General features: G+C 46.0%; 2 protein-coding genes across 5 annotated transcripts in view; one reads left to right on the top strand and one right to left on the bottom strand.

The window, feature by feature from the left end:
• Nucleotides 1–3,865, top strand: part of LOC139280246 (uncharacterized) — a 56,687-nt gene extending 52,822 nt beyond the window's left edge. For both annotated transcript variants that reach the window (XM_070899881.1, XM_070899880.1), the window contains exon 10: nucleotides 861–3,865. In XM_070899881.1, coding sequence (XP_070755982.1) covers nucleotides 861–1,168 — 308 coding nt within the window. In that variant the 3' untranslated portion in view covers nucleotides 1,169–3,865. The remainder of the gene's footprint in view (nucleotides 1–860) is intronic.
• The window catches only part of LOC139280247 (ATP-sensitive inward rectifier potassium channel 11-like), a 33,380-nt gene that overhangs the window by 2,875 nt on the left and 10,500 nt on the right, over nucleotides 1–20,005 (bottom strand). For 2 of the 3 annotated variants that reach the window (XR_011596644.1, XR_011596641.1), the window contains exon 2: nucleotides 1,875–2,021. The exons of the other annotated variant lie outside the window; for it this stretch is intronic. The gene's annotated coding sequence lies outside the window, so the exon portion shown is untranslated. The remainder of the gene's footprint in view (nucleotides 1–1,874; nucleotides 2,022–20,005) is intronic. 3 annotated transcript variants of the gene reach the window in all.

Here is a 20,005-nt window from a genome sequence, read left to right as displayed (position 1 = left end):
ACGTTTAACTGCACATGTGCAGATGCGCAGAGGTTGCTGTCAGTTTTACGCAGTAATAATGGCAAGCGCTGACAGCCTTGTTGTTAATAGTACAGGTGCAGCGTTCAGAATCCGGAACCCTCAGGACCGAGGCCATTCCAGATTCTGCGTTTTTCCAGACTTTGGAATGTCTTTCTGACACCACGGGGGGGACTCGCTGAGAAGCTGTTAGAGCTGCCGGTCCCATCAATGAGGTCGTCGGGCGGGGCCCCGCCGTGGAGGAGCTGTTTGGGCGGGGCCCCGCCGTGGAGGAGCTGTTTGGGCGGGGCCCGCCGTGGAGGAGCTGTTTGGGCGGGGCCCCGCCGTGGAGGAGCTGTTTGGGCGGGGCCCCGCCGTGGAGGAGCTGTTTGGGCGGGGCCCCGCCGTGGAGGAGCTGTTTGGGCGGGGCCCCGCCGTGGAGGAACTGTTTGGGCGGGGCCCCGCCGAGGAGGTCCCGGGGTAAGGGCAGCGGCGGGACTTCGAGATCGGCGGGTCCAGATTCTGGAACATTTTACGGTTCCGGACAACCCTGTCACCAATCGGTCCGGATTCCGGAACTCCGCATTTTGGACGCTGCACCTGTACAACAAAGTGCAGGCCATTAATTGAAGAAAGAAGCATTTATCGTATGTATTCAGTGGAAATTACTTGGTACATGTTTGAAATATTTTTGCTTTGTACACATGAATTGTAAATACGTTATACTATTTTTTGTAACATAAAATAATTCAATTTGAGCAGTTATTAAAGTTTTGAACTGTTGAACCCATGAAAAAAATTGTCTTTTTAAGAATCTGATTATAGTTGTGAGAATTATATTTTGTTACTGCATCTTTTCACAGCTGTGGTTCCCAAAGTAACAGAAATCAAGTGTGACCCTCCTCATCCCAAAAAGGGAGGAAACGCAACTCTTACTTGCAAGATTGAACATTTTTGCCCTGTGGACATCCATGTTGTTTGGAGCAAGGGATGGACGGAATACAAGAATAAACAAATCGTAGAAACGCCTAAAATTGATGCCAAGGGACTTTACTCTACAATTACAAAACTACCTATCGTTGTAGGTGCAGGTTCAGAAGAGTATACTTGTGAAATTCGACACACAAAAACCAATGATATTGTAGAGAAGACATTCATTCTGCAGATTTAGGTATATTCTGTAATTTTGGTGCAACTTAATTTCTTTTTAATAACAGCTCTTTTTGAAAATTTGAGCCTAATAAATCCAACTAATGAAGATGCAGAGCAGGAGATATATCCAACAACAAATCATAGGTAAGGGAATATGGACTAAAAAGAATGTTTTGCTGATGTGACTCATTTCATTATAATTCAAATTTCGGAATCAATTCTGGGGACAATCTTTTGCCTCCCATAATTTCACTTTATTTTTAGTTTCATTACCTGAACTATGACACTGAAGTGAGTTAGCCAAGCTGTGTTCTACCCTAATTTATAAACAAAAAGACCTGAACTCTTGTGAAACCTGAATTGAAAGCTCTCTTGATTTCTTGGGTGGTCCCTCGGATTGGGGAATGACTTATTTCCACACCAAAAAAGGATGAGTTCAGTGAATTCACAGGTGTTTCAATGAAAAACCTAATATTCCAAGTCCCAAACTGCATATTGGAGGGTTGAAGATGCCTGTGTGTGGATTTTTTTTAACGTGTGTTGGCCGTTGCACACCTGCCCTCACACGGCTTGACAGAGCTTGGTTTTGGTCCAGTGGCAAGGGTTAATCAGGACGACTGGAGACCAACTCTGCTGCACGGACCTAGTGCGCACACAATTTCTCGCTGTTCCTTTGCCCCGACCTCACCGCTCCTGCTGTACCTGCCCACGTTCCAATCACCAACCTGGGTTATGGCGACGTTCAATCCGCCCTCTTCACAGCCGTCGCCCTTCTGCACCAGCTCGCACTGCTCCCTGAAGTGGTATGCTCCTTTCATGGCCCCGACCTGCCGCTGGTGTTTCCTCACAGGTTGGGGCTGCCACACTGAGTACTAAAGAATTGTTAAAAACATACAGGCTTTATAAAATCAAGCAAGTGCCATGATTTTCTAGTTTTTAATAATGTTTCCCTTGAATCACCACTTTCTACAAGGTCCTACGAGACGAATTTAAGGAGCTAGGAGCTAAATTTAAAAAGTAGGACCTCAAAAGTAGTAATCTCAGGATTGCTACAATTTGCTGAGTTTTCTTTGCCTGATTTTAAGACATGTTAGTAATTCAAGTATTGGTCATTTTTAGAATAACTTGTTGATATCCTGTGGCGTTGCTCAGGATTGCTACCAGTGCCACGTGCTAGTCAGAGTAGGAATCGCAGGATAGCTCAGATGAATACATGGCTTGAGCAGTGGTGCAGCAGGGAGGGATTCAAATTCCTGGGGCATTGGAACCGGTTCTGGGAGAGGTGGGACCAGTACAAACCGGACGGTCTGCACCTAGGCAGGACCGGAACCAATGTCCTAGGGGGAGTGTTTGCTAGTGCTGTTGGGGAGGAGTTAAACTAATATGGCAGGGGGATGGGCACCAATGCAGGGAGACAGAGGGAAACAAAAAGGAGACAAAAGCAAAAGACAGAAAGGAGATGAGTAAAAGTGGAGGGCAGAGAAACCCAAGGCAAAAAACAAAAAGGGCCACTGAATGTAAAGGGGTTGCAGGAGGGGTCAAAACTAAAAATCATGGTTTAAAAACTAGTATTAAAACACTCTACCTAAACACACGCAGCATTCGAAATAAAGTAAATGAGTTGACGGCACAAATCATTACAAATGGATATGATTTGGTGGCCATTACAGAAACGTGGTTGCAGGGTGGCCAAGACTGGGAATTAAACATACAGGGGTATCTGACGATTCGGAAAGATAGACAAGAAGGGAAAGGAGTTGGGGTAGCTTTGTTAATAAATGATGATATCAGGGCAGTTGTGAAAGACGATATTGGCTCGAATGAACAAAATGTTGAATCATTGTGGGTGGAGATTAGAGATAGTAAGGGGAAAAAGTCACTGGTGGGCGTAGTTTATAGGCCCCCAAATAATAACTTCATGGTGGGGCGGGCAATAATCAAGGGAATAATGGAGGCATGTGAAAAAGGAACGGCAGTAATCATTTTAATCTACATATCGATTGGTCAAATCAAATCGCACGGGGTAGCCTGGAGGAGGAATTCATAGAATGCATACGGGATTGTTTCTTAGAACAGTATGTTACAGAACCTACAAAGGAGCAAACTATCTTAGATCTGATCCTGTGTAATGAGACAGGAATAATAAAAGATCCTCTCGGAACGAGTGATCACAGCATGGTTGAATTTGTAATACAGATTGAGGGTGAGGAAGTAGTGTCTCAAACGAGCGTACTATGCTTAAACAAAGGGGACTACAGTGGGATGAGGGCAGAGTTGTCTAAAGTAGACTGGAAACACAGACTAAACGGTGGCACAATTGAGGAATAGTGGAGGACTTTTAAGGAGCTCTTTCATAGTGCTCAACAAAAATATATTCAGTGAAAAAGGGCGGTAAGAGAAGGGATAATCAGCCGTGGATATCCAAGGAAATAAAGGAGTATCAAATTAAAAACCAATGCTTATAAGGTGGCCAAGGTTAGTGGGAAACTAGAAGATTGGGAAAATTTTAAACGACAGCAAAGAATGACTAAGAAAGCAATAAAGAAAGGAAAGATAGATTACGAAGGTAAACTTGCGCAAAACATAAAAACGGATAGTAAAAGCTTTTACAGATATATAAAACAGAAAAGAGTGATTAAGTAAATGTTGGTCCCTTAGAAGATGAGAAGGGGGATTTAATAATGGGAAATGTGGAAATGGCTGAGACCTTAAACAATTATTTTGCTTCGGTCTTCATAGTGGAAGACACAGAAACCATGCCAGAAATTGCTGGTCACAGGAATGTAGGAAGGGAGGACCTTGAGACAATCATTATCACTAGGGGGGGTAGTGCTGGACAGGCTAATGGGACTCAAGGTAGACAAGTCCCCTGGTCCTGATGAAATGCATCCCAGGGTGTTAAAAGAGATGGCGGAAGTTATAGCAGATGCATTCGTTATAATCTACCAAAATTCTCTGGACTCTGAGGAGGTACCAGCGGATTGGAAAGCAGCTATTGTAACGCCTCTGTTTAAAAAAGGGGGCAGACAAAAGGCAGGTAATTATAGGCCGGTTAGTTTAACATCTGTAATGGGGAAAATGCTTGAAACTATCATTAAGGAAGAAATAGCGGGATATCTAGATAGGGATAGTGCAATCAAGCAGACGCAGCATGGATTCATGAAGGGGAAATCATGTTTAACTAATTTACTGGAATTCTTTGAGGATATAACGAGCATTGTACCGATGGATGTGGTGTATTTAGATTTTCAAAAGGCATTCGATAAGGTGCCACACAAAAGGTTACTGCAGAAGATAAAGGTACGCGGAGTCAGTGGAAATGTATTAGCATGGATAGAGAATTGGCTGGCGAACAGAATGTAGAGAGTTGGGATAAATGGGTCCTTTTCGGGTTGAAAATCGGTGGTTAGTGGTGTGCCACAGGGATCGGTGCTGGGACCACAACTGTTTACAATATACATAGATGACCTGGAAGAGGGGACAGAGTGTAGTGTAACAAAATTTGCAGATGACACAAAGATTAGTGGGAAAGCGGGTTGTGTAGAGGACACAGAGAGGCTGCAAAGAGATTTAGATAGGTTAAGCGAATGGGCTAAGGTTTGGCAGATGGAATACAATGTCGGAAAGTGTGAGGTCATCCACCCTGGGGGGAAAAAAACAGTAAAAGGGAATATTATTTGAATGGGGAGAAATTACAACATGCTGCGGTGCAGAGGGACGTGCATGAATCCCAAAAAGTTAGTTTGCAGGTGCAACAGGTAATCAGGAAGGCGAGAGGGATGGAGTAGAAAAGCAGAGAGGTCCTTCTGCAACTGTATAGGGTATTGGTGAGGCCGCACCTGGAGTACTGCGTGCAGTTTTGGTTACCTTACTTAAGGAAGGATATACTAGCTTTGGAGGGGGTACAGAGACGATTCACTAGGCTGATTCCGGAGATGAGGGTTACCTTATGATGATAGATTGAGTAGACTGGGTCTTTACTCGTTGGAGTTCAGAAGGATGAGGGGTGATCTTATAGAAACATTTAAAATAATAAAAGGGATAGACAAGATAGAGGCAGAGAGGTTGTTTCCACTGGTCGGGGAGACTAGAACTAGGGGGCACAGCTTCAAAATACGGGGGAGCCAATTTAAAACCGAGTTGAGAAGGAATTTCTTCTCCCAGAGGGTTGTGAATCTGTGGAATTCTCTGCCCAAGGAAGCAGTTGAGGCTAGCTCATTGAATGTATTCAAGTCACAGATAGATTTTTAACCATTAAGGGTTACGGGGAGCGGGCGGATAAGTGGAGCTGAGTCCACGGCCAGATCAGCCATGATCTTGTTGAATGGCGGAGCAGGCTCGAGGGGCTAGATGGCCTACAACCTGTTCCTAATTCTTATGTTCTAACTGCCGCAGAAGTTTGTTTTCCTGAAATGAGAATATTTCATATTGTTGAGGCCAATTCACTAAATATATTCAAAAAGGAGTTAGATGTAGTCCTTAATACTAGGGGGATCAAGGGGTATGGCGAGAAAGCAGGAATGGGATACTGAAGTTGCATGTTCAGCCATGAACTCATTGATTGGCGGTGCAGGCTCGAAGGGCCGAATGGCCGATTCCATCTATTTTCTATGTTTCTATGTTTTTATCATGTGTTCGCAAAAGGTAACATAATGCTGTATAAATCATGAAAACAATTGATTATTAATTGTACATTTTTAGACAATTGAAGATATGTCATTTTGTAATTTTATACACAATTGCACTCAAAACAAAGTCTAGTATTTGCCACTTTAGAATTGTGATGTTTTAAAATGTTCTACCTACCATTTTGGCTGAATTTATGCTATTGTGATGGTTCTAAAGTTTGTTGATTATCATCGTAAGGTTCAAAACAAATTATTGGAATTTTTGTAAACATTTAAAGTTGCAGGTCCAAAAATATATAATGTGTTTAATTATGTAATGTTCTAATATGTATGTAATTAATTACAAGTCCCAATTAATGTCTAGTGTGCATCCCAAGTGTTCTTTTGAGGTGATTTGCTATGTACAGTCCCTCTGAGTGTATTGTTTGTAAAAAAATATATAATGGTATGTTCGGATTTAAGGAAAAGATCTATTGACTAGATTTCCCCCACCCTAACGCATGTTTTAACGCGATTTATTTGCGTTAAACGTGCTTTTTTATCCTTAAACTGAATTGGTCAAATTTCCCCAAACCTTAAGAATGGCGTTTTCAAAATATCGCCAAAAAGTGAATCGCCTTGGTGCAATGCGGGGAAAAAAAACACACCGCCTAAGTGTGGCCATTCGGCGAACCCGTTTTTAGAAAACAAAACGCACAAGAAAAGCAAGCGTTTCAATAGATTACCTCTCATTCTTCTAAACTCCAATGAGTAGAGGCCCAACCTATCTTCGTAAGTCAACCCCCTTATCTCAGGAATCAATCTCGTGAGCCTTCTCTGAACTGCCTCCAATGCAAGTATATCCCTCCTTTGAATAAATAGAAATAAACTGGATGGGAAGAGATTTATTGCAGCAATGAAATAATTAGGACTGTTAATTAATTCTTTGTTGTTATTCTGTTAGCATTTGTCTGTAGCTTTGATGTACGATGATGTATTGGTAATATGTATGGAATGTCGAGATCAAAGATAGAAATTGGTACAAGTGGTATGAAAGAAGATTTGCATTTCTATAGTACCTTTCACAACCACTGGTTGTCCCAAAGCGCTTTACAGTCAATGAAGTATAATCAAAGAATCATGGACAATAATGGCACAGGAGGAGGCCGACAAAGAGCTATCCAGCCTAATCCCACTTTCCAGCTCTTGGTCCGTAGCCCTGTAGGCTACGGCACTTCAAGTGCACATCCACGTACTGTTTAAATGCGATTTTAAATGGCCTTCTGCGCCTTAAATTTCTATGATTCTATCACTAGGTCATCTGTTTTGGTCACGCTGGTTGAGGGATAAATATTGACCAGGACACGGGATAACTCCGCTGCTCTTCTCCGAAATAATGCCACGTGATCTTTTACGTTCACTTGAGCGAGCAGACGGTTTAACATCTCATCTGAAAGACGGCACCTCCAACGGTACGGCGCTCCTTCTGCACTGCCCCTCCGACAGTGCAGCACTCTCAGTACTGCCCCTCCGACAGTGCAGCACTCTCAGTACTGCCCCTCCGACAGTGTGGCGGTCCCTCAGTACTGCCCCTCCGACAGTGTAGCACTCCCTCAGTACCGCCCCTCCGACAGTGTAGCACTCCCTCAGTACCGCCCCTCCGACAGTGCGGCGCTGCCTCAGTACCGCCCCTCCGACAGTGCAGCGCTGCCTCAGTACTGCCCCTCCGACAGTGCGGCGCTCCCTCAGTACCGCCCCTCCGACAGTGTAGCACTCCCTCAGTACTGCCCCTCCGACAGTGTAGCACTCCCTCAGTACTGCCCCTCCGACAGTGCGGCGCTGCCTCAGTACCGCCCCTCCGACAGTGCAGCGCTGCCTCAGTACTGCCCCTCCGACAGTGCGGCGCTCCCTCAGTACCGCCCCTCCGACAGTGTAGCACTCCCTCAGTACCGCCCCTCCGACAGTGTAGCACTCCCTCAGTACTGCCCCTCCGACAGTGCGGCGCTCCCTCAGTACCGCCCCTCCGACAGTGCGGCGCTCCCTCAGCACCGCCCCTCCGACAGTGCGGCGCTCCCTCAGCACCGCCCCTCCGACAGTGCGGCGCTCCCTCAGCACTGCCCCTCCGACAGTGCGGCACTCCCTAAGTACTACCTCTCCGACAGTGTGGTGCTCCCTCAGCACTGCCCCTCCGACAGTGCGGCACTCCCTCAGTACTGCCCCTCCGACAGTGCAGCGCTCCCTCAGTACCGCCCTCCGACAGTGCGGCGCTCCCTCAGCACCGCCCCTCCGACAGTGCGGCGCTCCCTCAGCACCGCCCCTCCGACAGTGCAGCACTCCCTCAGTGCTGCCCCTCCGACAGTGCAGCGCTCCCTCAGTACCGCCCTCCGACAGTGCGGCGCTCCCTCAGCACCGCCCCTCCGACAGTGCGGCGCTGCCTCAGTACCGCCCTCCGACAGTGCGGCGCTCCCTCAGCACCGCCCCTCCGACAGTGCGGCGCTGCCTCAGTACCGCCCCTCCGACAGTGCGGCACTCCCTAAGTACTACCTCTCCGACAGTGTGGCGCTCCCTCAGCACTGCCCCTCTGACATTGCGGCGCTCCCTCAGCACTGCCCCTCCGACATTGCGGCGCTCCTTCAGCACTGCCCCTCCGACAGTGCGGCGCTCCCTCAGCACTGTACTGGGAGTGTCAGCCTAGAATTTTTTTGTGCTCGAGTCCCTGGAGTGGTACTTGAACCCACAACCTTCTGACTCAGAGGCGAGAGTGCTGCACCCTGGGCCCCGGATGACACTGGAATAGCAGGATAGGATGAGGTGAAGTCGGCTGGGAGTGGAGCATAAACGCCGGCATGGACCAGTTGCGCTGAATGGCCAATTTCTGTGTGCTGTGGACGCGTGGTAACACCATGTATTCTGACGGGACTGGACAGGTTAGATGCAGGAAGAATGTTCCCGATGTTGGGGAAGTCCAGAACCAGGGGTCACTGTCTAAGGATAAGGGGTGAGCCATTTAGGACCGAGATGAGGAGAAACTTCTTCACAGAGTTGTGAACCTGTGGAATTCTCTACCACAGAAAGTTGTTGAGGCCAGTTCGTTAGATATATTCAAAAGGGAGTTAGATGTGGCCCTTACGACCTCACTAGCTGTACCTGCATACTAACCTTTTGTGTTTCATGCACAAGTACCCCCAGGTCCCGCTGTACTGCAGCACTTTGCAATTTTTCTCCATTTAAATAATAACTTGCTCTTTGATTTTTTTCTACCAAAGTGCATGACCTCACACTTTCCAACATTATACTCCATCTGCCAAATTTTTTCCCACTCACTTAGACTGTCTATGTCCTTTTGCAGATTTTTTGTGACCTCACACATTGCTTTACCTCCCATCTATGTATCGTCAGCAAACTTAGCTACATTACACTCGGTCCCTTCTTCCAAGTGGTTAATATAGATTGTAAATAGTTGGGGTCCCAGCATGGATCCCTGCGGCACTCCACTAGTTACTGATTGCCAACCCGAGAATGAACCATTTATCCCGATTCTCTGTTTTCTGTTAGTTAGCCAATCCTCTATCCATGCTAATATATTACCCCCAACCATGTGAACTTTTATCTTGTATGGTACTCTTTTATGTGGCACCTTGTCAAATGCCTTCTAGAAGTCCAAATAGACCTCATCCACTGGTTCCCCTTTATCCACCGTGTTCTTTACATCCTCATAGAATTCCAGCAAATTTGTCAAACATGACTTCCCCTTCATAAATCCATGCTGGCTGCCTGACCGAATTTTGCTTTTCCAAATGTCCTGCTACTGCTTCTTTAATAGTGGACTCCAACATTTTCCCAACCACAGATGTTAGGCTAACTGGTCTATAGTTTCCTGCTTTTTGTCTGCCTCCTTTTTTTAAATAGGGGTGTTACATTTGCAGTGTTCCAATCTGATGGGACCTCCCCAGAATCCAGGGAATTTTGGTAAATTACAACTAATGATTCCATAATCCCCTACTGCTACTTCTCTTAAGACCCTAGGATGCAAGCCATCAGGTGCAGGGGATTTATCCGTCTTTAGTCCTATTATCTTACTGAGTACCACCTCCTTAGTGATTGTAATTGTGTTACGTTCCTCCCCCATCCTATAGCCCCTTGACTATCCACTGTCGGGATATTGATCCTTAAAAACTCAACACCGACCCAGCATCGTACATGTAGGGACCGAAGTACTGAAAGTCGACTCAGTCCCGAAACCAAGATGTAACTTCTGTAAAGCTTCATGGCCCACCTTCACGAACACTATCAAGGACAATCCAGAGATTACCTCCATCCCCAAACAACTATGACCGCTTTGTTTGACTACTGAAAGTGGGAGCTGCTAGATGCATCCTGTCCGGAAACAGGAAAGAATCATGCCATACTGGTCCCAGGAGAGCGAGAGATTGCTGGCACAAGTTCAATGCCACTCACCACCCGGACATAGCAACAGCACTTATGGATTCCCTTGACGACGGCAGATTAGTGCGATGATGAGAAACCATCGAAAACCTAGGTTTCTCACACTTCAGCAGGAAACCCTGCAAACTGCTCCGCTGGCTTGACACCCTCTCACTGTCCCCACGTGAAGCACCAAAAGATCAGTACAGATGCCATTGCAGCCTGTCTCCTAACCAACACAAAGGTAATGACTACCATCAAAGACAACCGCAGCATGAAAAAACTGCTTAAGCTGTCTCTGAAAGAACTGTCCCACACACCACCTTTTCGGTAGCCTTGACCACAGAAGTGGAGGACACAGCACTGACAACCATCAGGTTTGGGAAGGCCACTGGGATCAATGGCATTTACCCAGAATTTCTCAAGAGACAGAGCCCAAATGGATGGATGTGGCCTGCCAACCTCACCTCCAACATCCTTGACCATAAGATCATAAGAAATAGGAGCAGGAGTAGGCCATTTGGCCCCTTGAGCCTGCTCCGCCATTCAATAAGATCATGGCGTGAATTGGCTGGGATGGATTGGCGAATGATACTTAAGGGGTTGACTGTGGATGGGCAATGGCAGACATTTAGAGACCGCATGGATGAACTACAACAATTGTACATTCCTGTCTGGCATAAAAATAAAAAAGGGAAGGTGGCTCAACCGTGGCTATCAAGGGAAATCAGGGATAGTATTAAAGCCAAGGAAGTGGCATACAAATTGGCCAGAAATAGCAGCGAACCTGGGGACTGGGAGAAATTTAGAACTCAGCAGAGGAGGACAAAGGGTTTGATTAGGGCAGGGAAAATGGAGTATGAGAAGAAGCTTGCAGGGAACATTAAGACGGATTGCAAAAGTTTCTATAGATATGTAAAGAGAAAAAGGTTAGTAAAGACAAACGTAGGTCCGCTGCAGTCAGAATCAGGGGAAGTCATAACGGGGAACAAAGAAATGGCGGACCAATTGAACAAGTACTTTGGTTCGGTATTCACGAAGGAGGACACGAACAACCTTCCGGTTATAAAAGGGGTCGGGGGGTCTAGTAAGGAGGAGGAACTGAGGGAAATCCTTATTAGCCGGGAAATTGTGTTGGGGAAATTGATGGGATTGAAGGCCGGTAAATCCCCAGGGCCTGATGGACTGCATCCCAGAGTACTTAAGGAGGTGGCCTTGGAAATAGTGGATGCGTTGACAGTCATTTTCCAACATTCCATTGACTCTGGATCAGTTCCTATGGAGTGGAGGGTAGCCAATGTAACCCCACTTTTTAAAAAAGGAGGGAGAGAGAAAACAGGGAATTATAGACCGGTCAGCCTGACATCGGTAGTGGGTAAAATGATGGAATCAATTATTAAGGATGTCATAGCAGTGCATTTGGAAAGAGGTCCAAGTCAGCATGGATTTGTGAAAGGGAAATCATGCTTGACAAATCTTCTGGAATTTTTTGAGGATGTTTCCAGTAGAGTGGACAAGGGAGAACCAGTTGATGTGGTATATTTGGACTTTCAGAAGGCGTTCGACAAGGTCCCACACAAGAGATTGATGTGCAAAGTTAGAGCACATGGGATTGGGGGTAGTGTACTGACATGGATTGAGAACTGGTTGTCAGACAGGAAGCAAAGAGTAGGAGTAAATGGGTACTTTTCAGAATGGCAGGCAGTGACTAGTGGGGTACCGCAATGTTCTGTGCTGGGGCCCCAGCTGTTTACACTGTACATTAATGATTTAGATGAGGGGATTAAATGTAGTATCTCCAAATTTGCAGATGACACCAAGTTGGGTGGCAGTGTGAGCTGCGAGGAGGATGCTGTGAGGCTGCAGAGCGACTTGGATAGGTTAGGTGAGTGGGCAAATGCATGGCAGATGAAGTATAATGTGGATAAATGTGAGGTTATCCACTTTGGTGGTAAAAACAGAGAGACAGACTATTATCTGAATGGTGACAGATTAGGAAAAGGGGAGGTGCAAAGAGACCTGGGTGTCATGGTACATCAGTCATTGAAGGTTGGCATGCAGGTGCAGCAGGTGGTTAAGAAAGCAAATGGCATGTTGGCCTTCATAGCAAGGGGATTTGAGTACAGGGGCAGGGAGGTGTTGCTACAGTTGTACAGGGCATTGGTGAGGCCACACCTGGAGTATTGTGTACAGTTTTGGTCTCCTAACCTGAGGAAGGACATTCTTGCTATTGAGGGAGTGCAGCGAAGGTTCACCAGACTGATTCCCGGGATGGCGGGACTGACTTTTCAAGAAAGACTGGATCAACTGGGCTTGTATTCACTGGAGTTCAGAAGAATGAGAGGGGACCTCATAGAAACATTTAAAATTCTGACGGGGTTAGACAGGTTAGATGCAGGAAGAATGTTCCCAATGTTGGGGAAGTCCAGAACCAGAGGTCACAGTCTAAGGATAAGGGGTAAGCCATTTAGGACCGAGATGCGGAGGAACTTCTTCACCCAGAGAGTGGTGAACCTGTGGAATTCTCTACCACAGAAAGTTGTTGAGGCCAATTCACTAAATATATTCAAAAAGGAGTTAGATGATGTCCTTACTACTAGGGGAATCAAGGGGTATGGCGAGAAAGCAGGAATGGGGTACTGAAGTTGAATGTTCAGCCATGAACTCATTGAATGGCGGTGCAGGCTAGAAGGGCCGAATGGCCTACTCCTGCACCTATTTTCTATGTTTCTATGGCTGATCTGATCCTGGCCTCAACTCCACTTCCTAGCCTGCTCCCCATAACCCTTGACTCCCTTAATCATATAAAAATCTGACTATCTCCACTTTAAACATATTCAAAAGACCGAACCCCACAGCTCTTTGGGGTAGTGAATTCCAAAGATTCACAACCCTTGGAGTGAAAAAATTCCTCCTCATTTGTTTTAAATGGGCAACCCCTTACTCCAGTTTAAGATTCCCCCACGAGGGAAAACATCTTCTCTGCATCTACCCTGTCAAGCCCCCTCAGAATGATATATGTTTCAATAAGATCACTGCTCATTCTTCTAAACTCCAAGGAGTATAGACCCAACCTGCTCCACCTTTCTTCATGTGACAACCCCTTCATCTCAGGAATCAACCTCGTGAACCTTCTCTGAACTGCCTCCAATGCAAGTATATCCTTCCTTAAATAAAGAGACCAAAACTGTACACAGCACTCTAGTGTGGTCTTACCAATGCCCTGTAAAGTTGGAGCAGGACTTCTCTACTTTTATACTCCATCCCCCTTGCAATAAAGGCCAACATTCCATTTGCCTTCCTAATTACTTGCTGTACATGCATGCTAACTTTTTGTGTTTCATGTACAAGGACCCCCAGATCCCTCTGTACCACCTCATTTTGTAATCGCTCCCCATTTAAATAATAATTTGCTTTTTTATTTTTGCTACCAAAGTGGATAACCTCACATTTTCCCACATTATACTCCATCTGACAATTTTTTGCTCACTCACTTAGCCAATCTATATCCCTTTGTAGATTATTTGTGTCCTCCTCACAACTTGCTTTCCCACCTATCTCTGTATCATCAGCAAATTTGGCTACATTACACTTGGTGCCTTCATCCAAGTCATTAATATAGATTGTAAAAAGTTGAGGCCAAAGCACTGCTCCCTGTCGCACTCCACTAATTACAGTTTGCCAACCTGAAAATGATCCATTTATCTTAACTCTGCTTTCTGTTAGTCAATCCTCTATCCACGCTAATATATTACCCCCCAACCCCATGAGCTCTTATCTTCTGAAGTAACCTTTTATGTGGTACCTTATCAAATGCTTTCTGGAAATCCAAATATACAACATCTACTCGTTCCCCTTTATCCACCCTGCTTGTTACATCCTCAAAAAACTAAAAAAACAAATTAGTCAAACTTCTCTCTCTTTGTTCCTTGCTTTCGCCATCTCACCTCTATTCTTTTAGATTTGCACCTGGTAGAAGAGGCACTAGTTCAGTACATGGTTCGTTGACGGCCGGTTGTCTTTTTTTCAAAAATATATTTTATTCATATAAAATTTTCACAATACATTGAAAAATAGTTCAATACCCTGTGGTCAGCAATTCCATACAATTCATGTTTTCAAATCCCTCCATAGCCTCACCCCTCCCTATCTCTGTAACCGTCTACAGCACTCAGATCTCAGCACTCCTCCAATTCTGGCCTCTGCACATTCCCGATTTTAATCACTGCACCATTGGTGGCCTTGCCTTCAGCTGCCGAGACCCTAAGCTCTCGAATTCTCCCCTTAAAGCTCTCTGCTTTCTCTACTTTACATCTATCTTTACCAAGGAAGATGCTGTCAAAATCATAGTGAAAGAGAAGGTAGTTGAGATAGTGGATGGGCTAAAAATTGATAGAGGTACTAGAAAGGCTGGCTGTACTTAAAGTAAATAAGTCACCAGGGTCAGATGGGATGCATCCTGGGATGCTGAGGGAAATAAAGGTGGAAATTGCAGAGGTACTGGCTGTAATCTTTCAATCCTTAGATACAGGGATGGTGCCAAAGGCCTGGAGAATTGCAAATGTTACATCCTTATTCAAAAAAGGCTGTAAGGATAAACCCAGCAACTCCAGGCCAATGGGTTTAGCCTCGGTGGCAGGGAAGCTTTTAGAAACGATAATCTGGGACAAAATTAACAGGCACTTGGACAAGTGTGGATTAATTAAGGAAAGCCAGCATGGATTTGTTAAAGGCAAATTGTGTTTAACTAATTTGATTGAGTTTTTTGATGAGGTAACAGAAGGTTGATGAGGGCAAGGGAGTTGATGGTGTACTTCAATTTCCAAAAGACATTTGATAAAGTGCCACATAATAGGCTTGCCAGCAAAGTTGAAGCCTATTGGCTAAGTGACAGGAAACAGAGAGTAGTGATGAATGGTTGTTTTTCGGACTGGAGGAAGATATATAGTATAGCATTAGGCTGTCCCTCGTATCGAGGATGACTTGCTTGCACATCAAAAAGGGATGAGTTCACAGGTGTTTCAATGAGGGACCTGACATTCTAGTTCCCAAACTACATATGGAAGGGTGGAAGATGCCTGTGCATGGATTCTTTTAACATGGGGTGGCCATTGCACACCAGCCATTACACGGGCTTGACAGAGCTAGGTCTTGATCCAGTGGCAAGGGTTAACCAAGACGACTGGAGACCAAGTTCTACTGCACGGACCTAGTGCACACGCACGCTCCTACTATCCATAGATCGCAGTGTGGGCTGGCCCATGCTGCCCCTGGGCCCCTGGCCCCTGGCTCTCCTGGGCCCCGATCACAACACTCCTCCGCCCCAATCAAAAATGGAGCAGTCAGAAACAGGACATCAATTGGTCTCTTCTTACCTTGGAGACATCAAATATCAACACTGTTATTTGAAATATCAAAATATTAAACTCCAGCCTAGTTGAAGGGTTATTTAACATCAGCAGAAACAAACACCAACTAACAGAATGAACACGAGTCAGTAGGATGTGAGTAACAGCAGCGATAACAGCAGAATCCAAACCCTGCAATCACTTGTGAACTCGCTGGTGTCTCAGCAGACTGGAAGAGTGAGTGAATCCCTGCCCACACTCCGAGCAGGTGAACAGTCTCTCCTCAGTGTGAACTCGCTGGTGTGTCAGCAAGTTGGATGAACAAGTGAACCCCTCCCTACACTTTGAGCTGTGCTGTTCCCCAGGGGTCAGTACTGGGACCACTGCTTTTCTTGATATACATTAATGACTTGGACCTAGGTGTACAGGGGACAATTTCAAAATTTTCAAAAAAGTTGGCACAAAACTTGGAAGTATAGTGAATAGTGATAGACTTCAAGAGGACATAGATAGGCTGGTGGAATGGGCAGACACATGGCAGGTGAAATTTAACGCAGAAAAATGTGAAGTGATACATTTTGGTAGGAAGAACAAGGAGGCAATATAAACTAAAGGATATAATTCTAAAGGGGGTACAAGAACAGAGAGAGACCTGGGGGTCTGATGAATCTAAATAGTGTGTAAATGGCAGAATAATTACCAGCTGCCATGGGAAAGAGAGAAAATATATATATATATAAAAATAAAGATTGGGGGAGGCAGGGGTTAAAAAAAAGAGGAAAGAGCAAAATATGGGCAGAGGTTACGGTCTGAAATTGTTGAACTCGATGTTGAGTCCAGAAGGCTGAAAAGTGCCTAATAGAAAGATGAGGTGCTATTCCTCGTGCTTGTGTTGAGCTTCATTGGAACAGTGTAGGAGGCCGAGGACAGAGGTCAGAGTGGGAGTGGAGCAGAGAATTAAAGTGACAGGTGACCGGAAGCTCGGGATCACACTTACAGACTGAATGGAGGTGTTCCACAAAGCGGTCACCCAATCTGCTTTTGGTCTCCCCAATGTAGACACCACCACATTGTGAGCAGCGAATACAGTATACTTAATTGAAAGTACAGTAAGTAAATCACTGTTTCACCTGGAAGGAGTATTTGGAGCCCTGGGCAGTGGGGAGGCGGTAAAAGGGCAGGTGTTGCATCTCCCGCACTTGCACGGGAAGGGGAGGGGGTAACTGGAATGGACCAGGGTATCATAGAGGGAGCATTCCCTTCGGAATGCTGAGGGGAGGGGAAGGTGTGATTGGCGGTGGAATCACGCTGGAGGTGGCAGAAATGACGGAGGATGATCCATTGAATGTGGAGGCTGGTGGGGTAAAAGATGAGGACAAGGGGAACCCTGTCATAGTTCTGAGAGGGAGGGGAAGGGGTGAGAGCAGAGGTACAGGAAATAGAATGAACACAGTTGAGGACCATGTTAACCACGGTGGAGGGGAAACCTCTGTTGAGTAAAATGATCTATCAGACACACTAATGTGGAAGGTGACCGCCGTCAAGAGCAGATGCAATGGAGACCAAGAAACTGAGGGAATGGACTGGAGTCCTTACAGGATGTGGGGTGGGAGGAAGTGTAGTCCAGGTAGCTGTGGAAGCCAGTGGGCTTATAATGAATGTCTTGTCAATAGCCTATCCCCAGAAATGGAGAGAGAAGTCGAGGAAGGGACGGGAAGGGAAGGGAGGAGTCAGAGATGGACCATGTGAAGGGGAGGGAAGGGTGGAAATTGGATGCAAAGTGAATGAAATTTTCTAGTTCAGGGCGAGAGCAGGAAATGGCACTGATGCAGTCATCAATGTACCAGAAAAAGAGGTGAGAGAGGAGACCCGAGTAGGACTGGAACAAAGAATGTTCCACATATCCCACAAAAAGGCAGGCAAGCGGGTTCCCATAGCAACACCTTTAATTTGGAGGAGGTGTATGGAGTCAAAGGAAAAGTTGGTCAATGTGAGAACAAGTTCAGCCAGGCGGAGGAGGGTGGTGGTGATGGAGACTTGTTGGGCCTTTGCTCAAGGAAGAAGCGGAGCGCCCTTAGGCCATCCTAGTGGGGGATGGAAGTGTAGAGGAGTTGGACGTCCAAAGTGAAAAGGAGATGGTTGGGGCCGGGAAACTGTTAAAGTGGTTGAGGGCGTCAGAGAAGTTGTGGATGTAGGTGGGAAAAGACTGGACAAGGGGAGAAAAAAAAGAGTCGAGATAGACCTGGGTGCATATGTGCACAAATTGCTGAAGGTGGCAGGGCAGGTTGAGAAAGCGGCTAAAAAGCATACGGCATCCTGGGTTTTATAAAGAGGCAGAGAGTACAAAAGCCAGGAATTTGTTATGAATCTTTATAAAGCACTGGTTCAACCTCAAACTGGAGTATTGTGTCCAATTCTGGGCACCGCACTTTAGGAAGAATGTGAAGACCTTAGAGAGGGAGCAGAAAAGTTTTACAAGATTGGCTCCAGGGATGAGGGACTTCAGTTACATGGATAGACTGGAGAAGCTGGGGTTGTTCTCCTTAGAACAGAGTAGGTATTGGGAGATTTGATAGAGGTGTTCAAAATCAAGAGAGGTCAAGACAGAGTAGGTAGAGAAAAACTGTTCCCATTGGCGGAAGGGTCGAGAATCATAGAACACAAATTTAAGGTGATTGGCAGAAGAACCAAAGGTAACATGAAGGAAAACTTTCTTACGCAGCAAGTGGTTATGATCTGGAATGCAATGCCTGAAAGGGTGGTGGAGGCAGATTCAATCGTGGCTTTCAAAAGGGAGTTATACAAGTACCTGAAGGAAAAACATTTGCAGGGCTACGGGGAAAAGGCGGGGGAGTCGGACTAGCTGAGGTGCTCTTGCAGAGAGCTGGCACGGGCTCGACAGGCCAAATGGCCTCCTCCTGTGCTATAACTATTCTATGGTTCCTCCTTTAAGATGCTCCTTAAAATCTACCTCCTTGACCAAGCTTTTGGTCATTTGTTCTAATATCACCTTATGTGACTCAGTGTCAAATTTTGTTTGATAATGCACCTATGAAGCACCTTGGGACATTTTACTATGTTAAAGGTGCTATATAAATGCAAGTTATTGCTGTTATCATACAGTAACTTTGAGTTAGCTAATAATTAATTATTTCAGGTTGTGGCTAGTGTGTTATCTCTCAGTAGTGATTTCCACATCATTATCATACTTGTAAAATGGAATAGGGTACATAGGGCAACAGGATAGAACCACTGGCCCATTGCGTGAAGCCAGAATGAAGAAAGAATGCACTGCATGTGTCACCATGGCTGAGTAATCGGCTGCAATTGATTGTATCGTACTTTGATTATTCCAGGGATTTCTGTAAGGCTAATTCCAAATTTTATAATGGGGAAACATAGAAACATAGTTAAGAGGATCAAGGGGTATGGAGCTCCAATCCTCGCTGCTGCACTGTGTTGTGCAGAGCGCAGCATACAATGATGATTCTGGAGACCCTGGCTGGTGCATACTGAAGGGCACTTCCAGATCTGTCAAGGCATCAGAAGCGCATCTTCAGCAAGCCGTTTGCTTGTTTAATGACAAATCTGGTGGACATGTGGCTGTCATTATAGGGTTCCAGGGCCTCACTGCCTGGCTCCTCATAAGTGTCTTCAACCACATCTTCAGTGGATACCCTTTGTCTCCAAGCAGCCAGCTGGTAAGTCTGGTTGGAGGTGCAAAGAGCTGCAGGAGGGTGGACTGATGTAGCATGAAAGAGTCATGACAGCTACCAGGGAATCTGGCACACACATGCATGATGATCTTTTGTGGCTGCAGATGAGCTGCACATTGAGGGAGTGCAAGCCCTTGTGGTTCATACACTGCTGGGTGATGTGGGGTTGCCTTGATGGCCACACGTGTCGATGACGCCCTGCACCTATGGGAAGCCAGCCTGAGGTGCAAAGCCGAGCGGCAGTTCAGAAACACCGACTTCATCAGTGGCAAAGTTCACATAATTGGCCGACTTGTGAAACATGGCATCAGTCACCTGTGGGTGGCTGACCGCGAGATCCTGCAAATGTCTGCTGCAGATCCCTGGAAGGAGCCTGAGGCGAAGAGATTGAGGGCAGTGGTGACTTTGACAGCCACTGGTAAGGCTTGTCCACCAGGTGTTCTGGGCAGCAGATCTTGTTCCAGCAAGCTACAAATGTCTGCAATCACCTGGTGCGATAGCCTGAGCCTCCTGAAGCACTGCTGCTCAGTCATGTGCAGGAAGCTCATCCTCTGTCTTTATATCCCGTGTTGGGGGTATCGCCTCTGGTGTGGTGATCCGCTCTCTACTGTGGAGCATCAGGTCGGAAAGGAGAAGACTGTTGGTGTGGGTGCTGCTGCTGTTGTTTGTGCTGGGGCTTATTTTGGTCGGATTCGGAGATCCAAGATGAGGCAGCATAAGCGGCACCCCTGCGGATCTGATAGCTGGCAGGTAAACTGGA

Source organism: Pristiophorus japonicus, chromosome 14, assembly GCF_044704955.1.
Source record: "Pristiophorus japonicus isolate sPriJap1 chromosome 14, sPriJap1.hap1, whole genome shotgun sequence".
Lineage (NCBI taxonomy): Eukaryota > Metazoa > Chordata > Chondrichthyes > Pristiophoridae > Pristiophorus > Pristiophorus japonicus.
The sequence above is the reverse complement of the archived record's forward strand: the minus strand, read 5'-3'. Positions and strand labels throughout refer to the sequence as shown.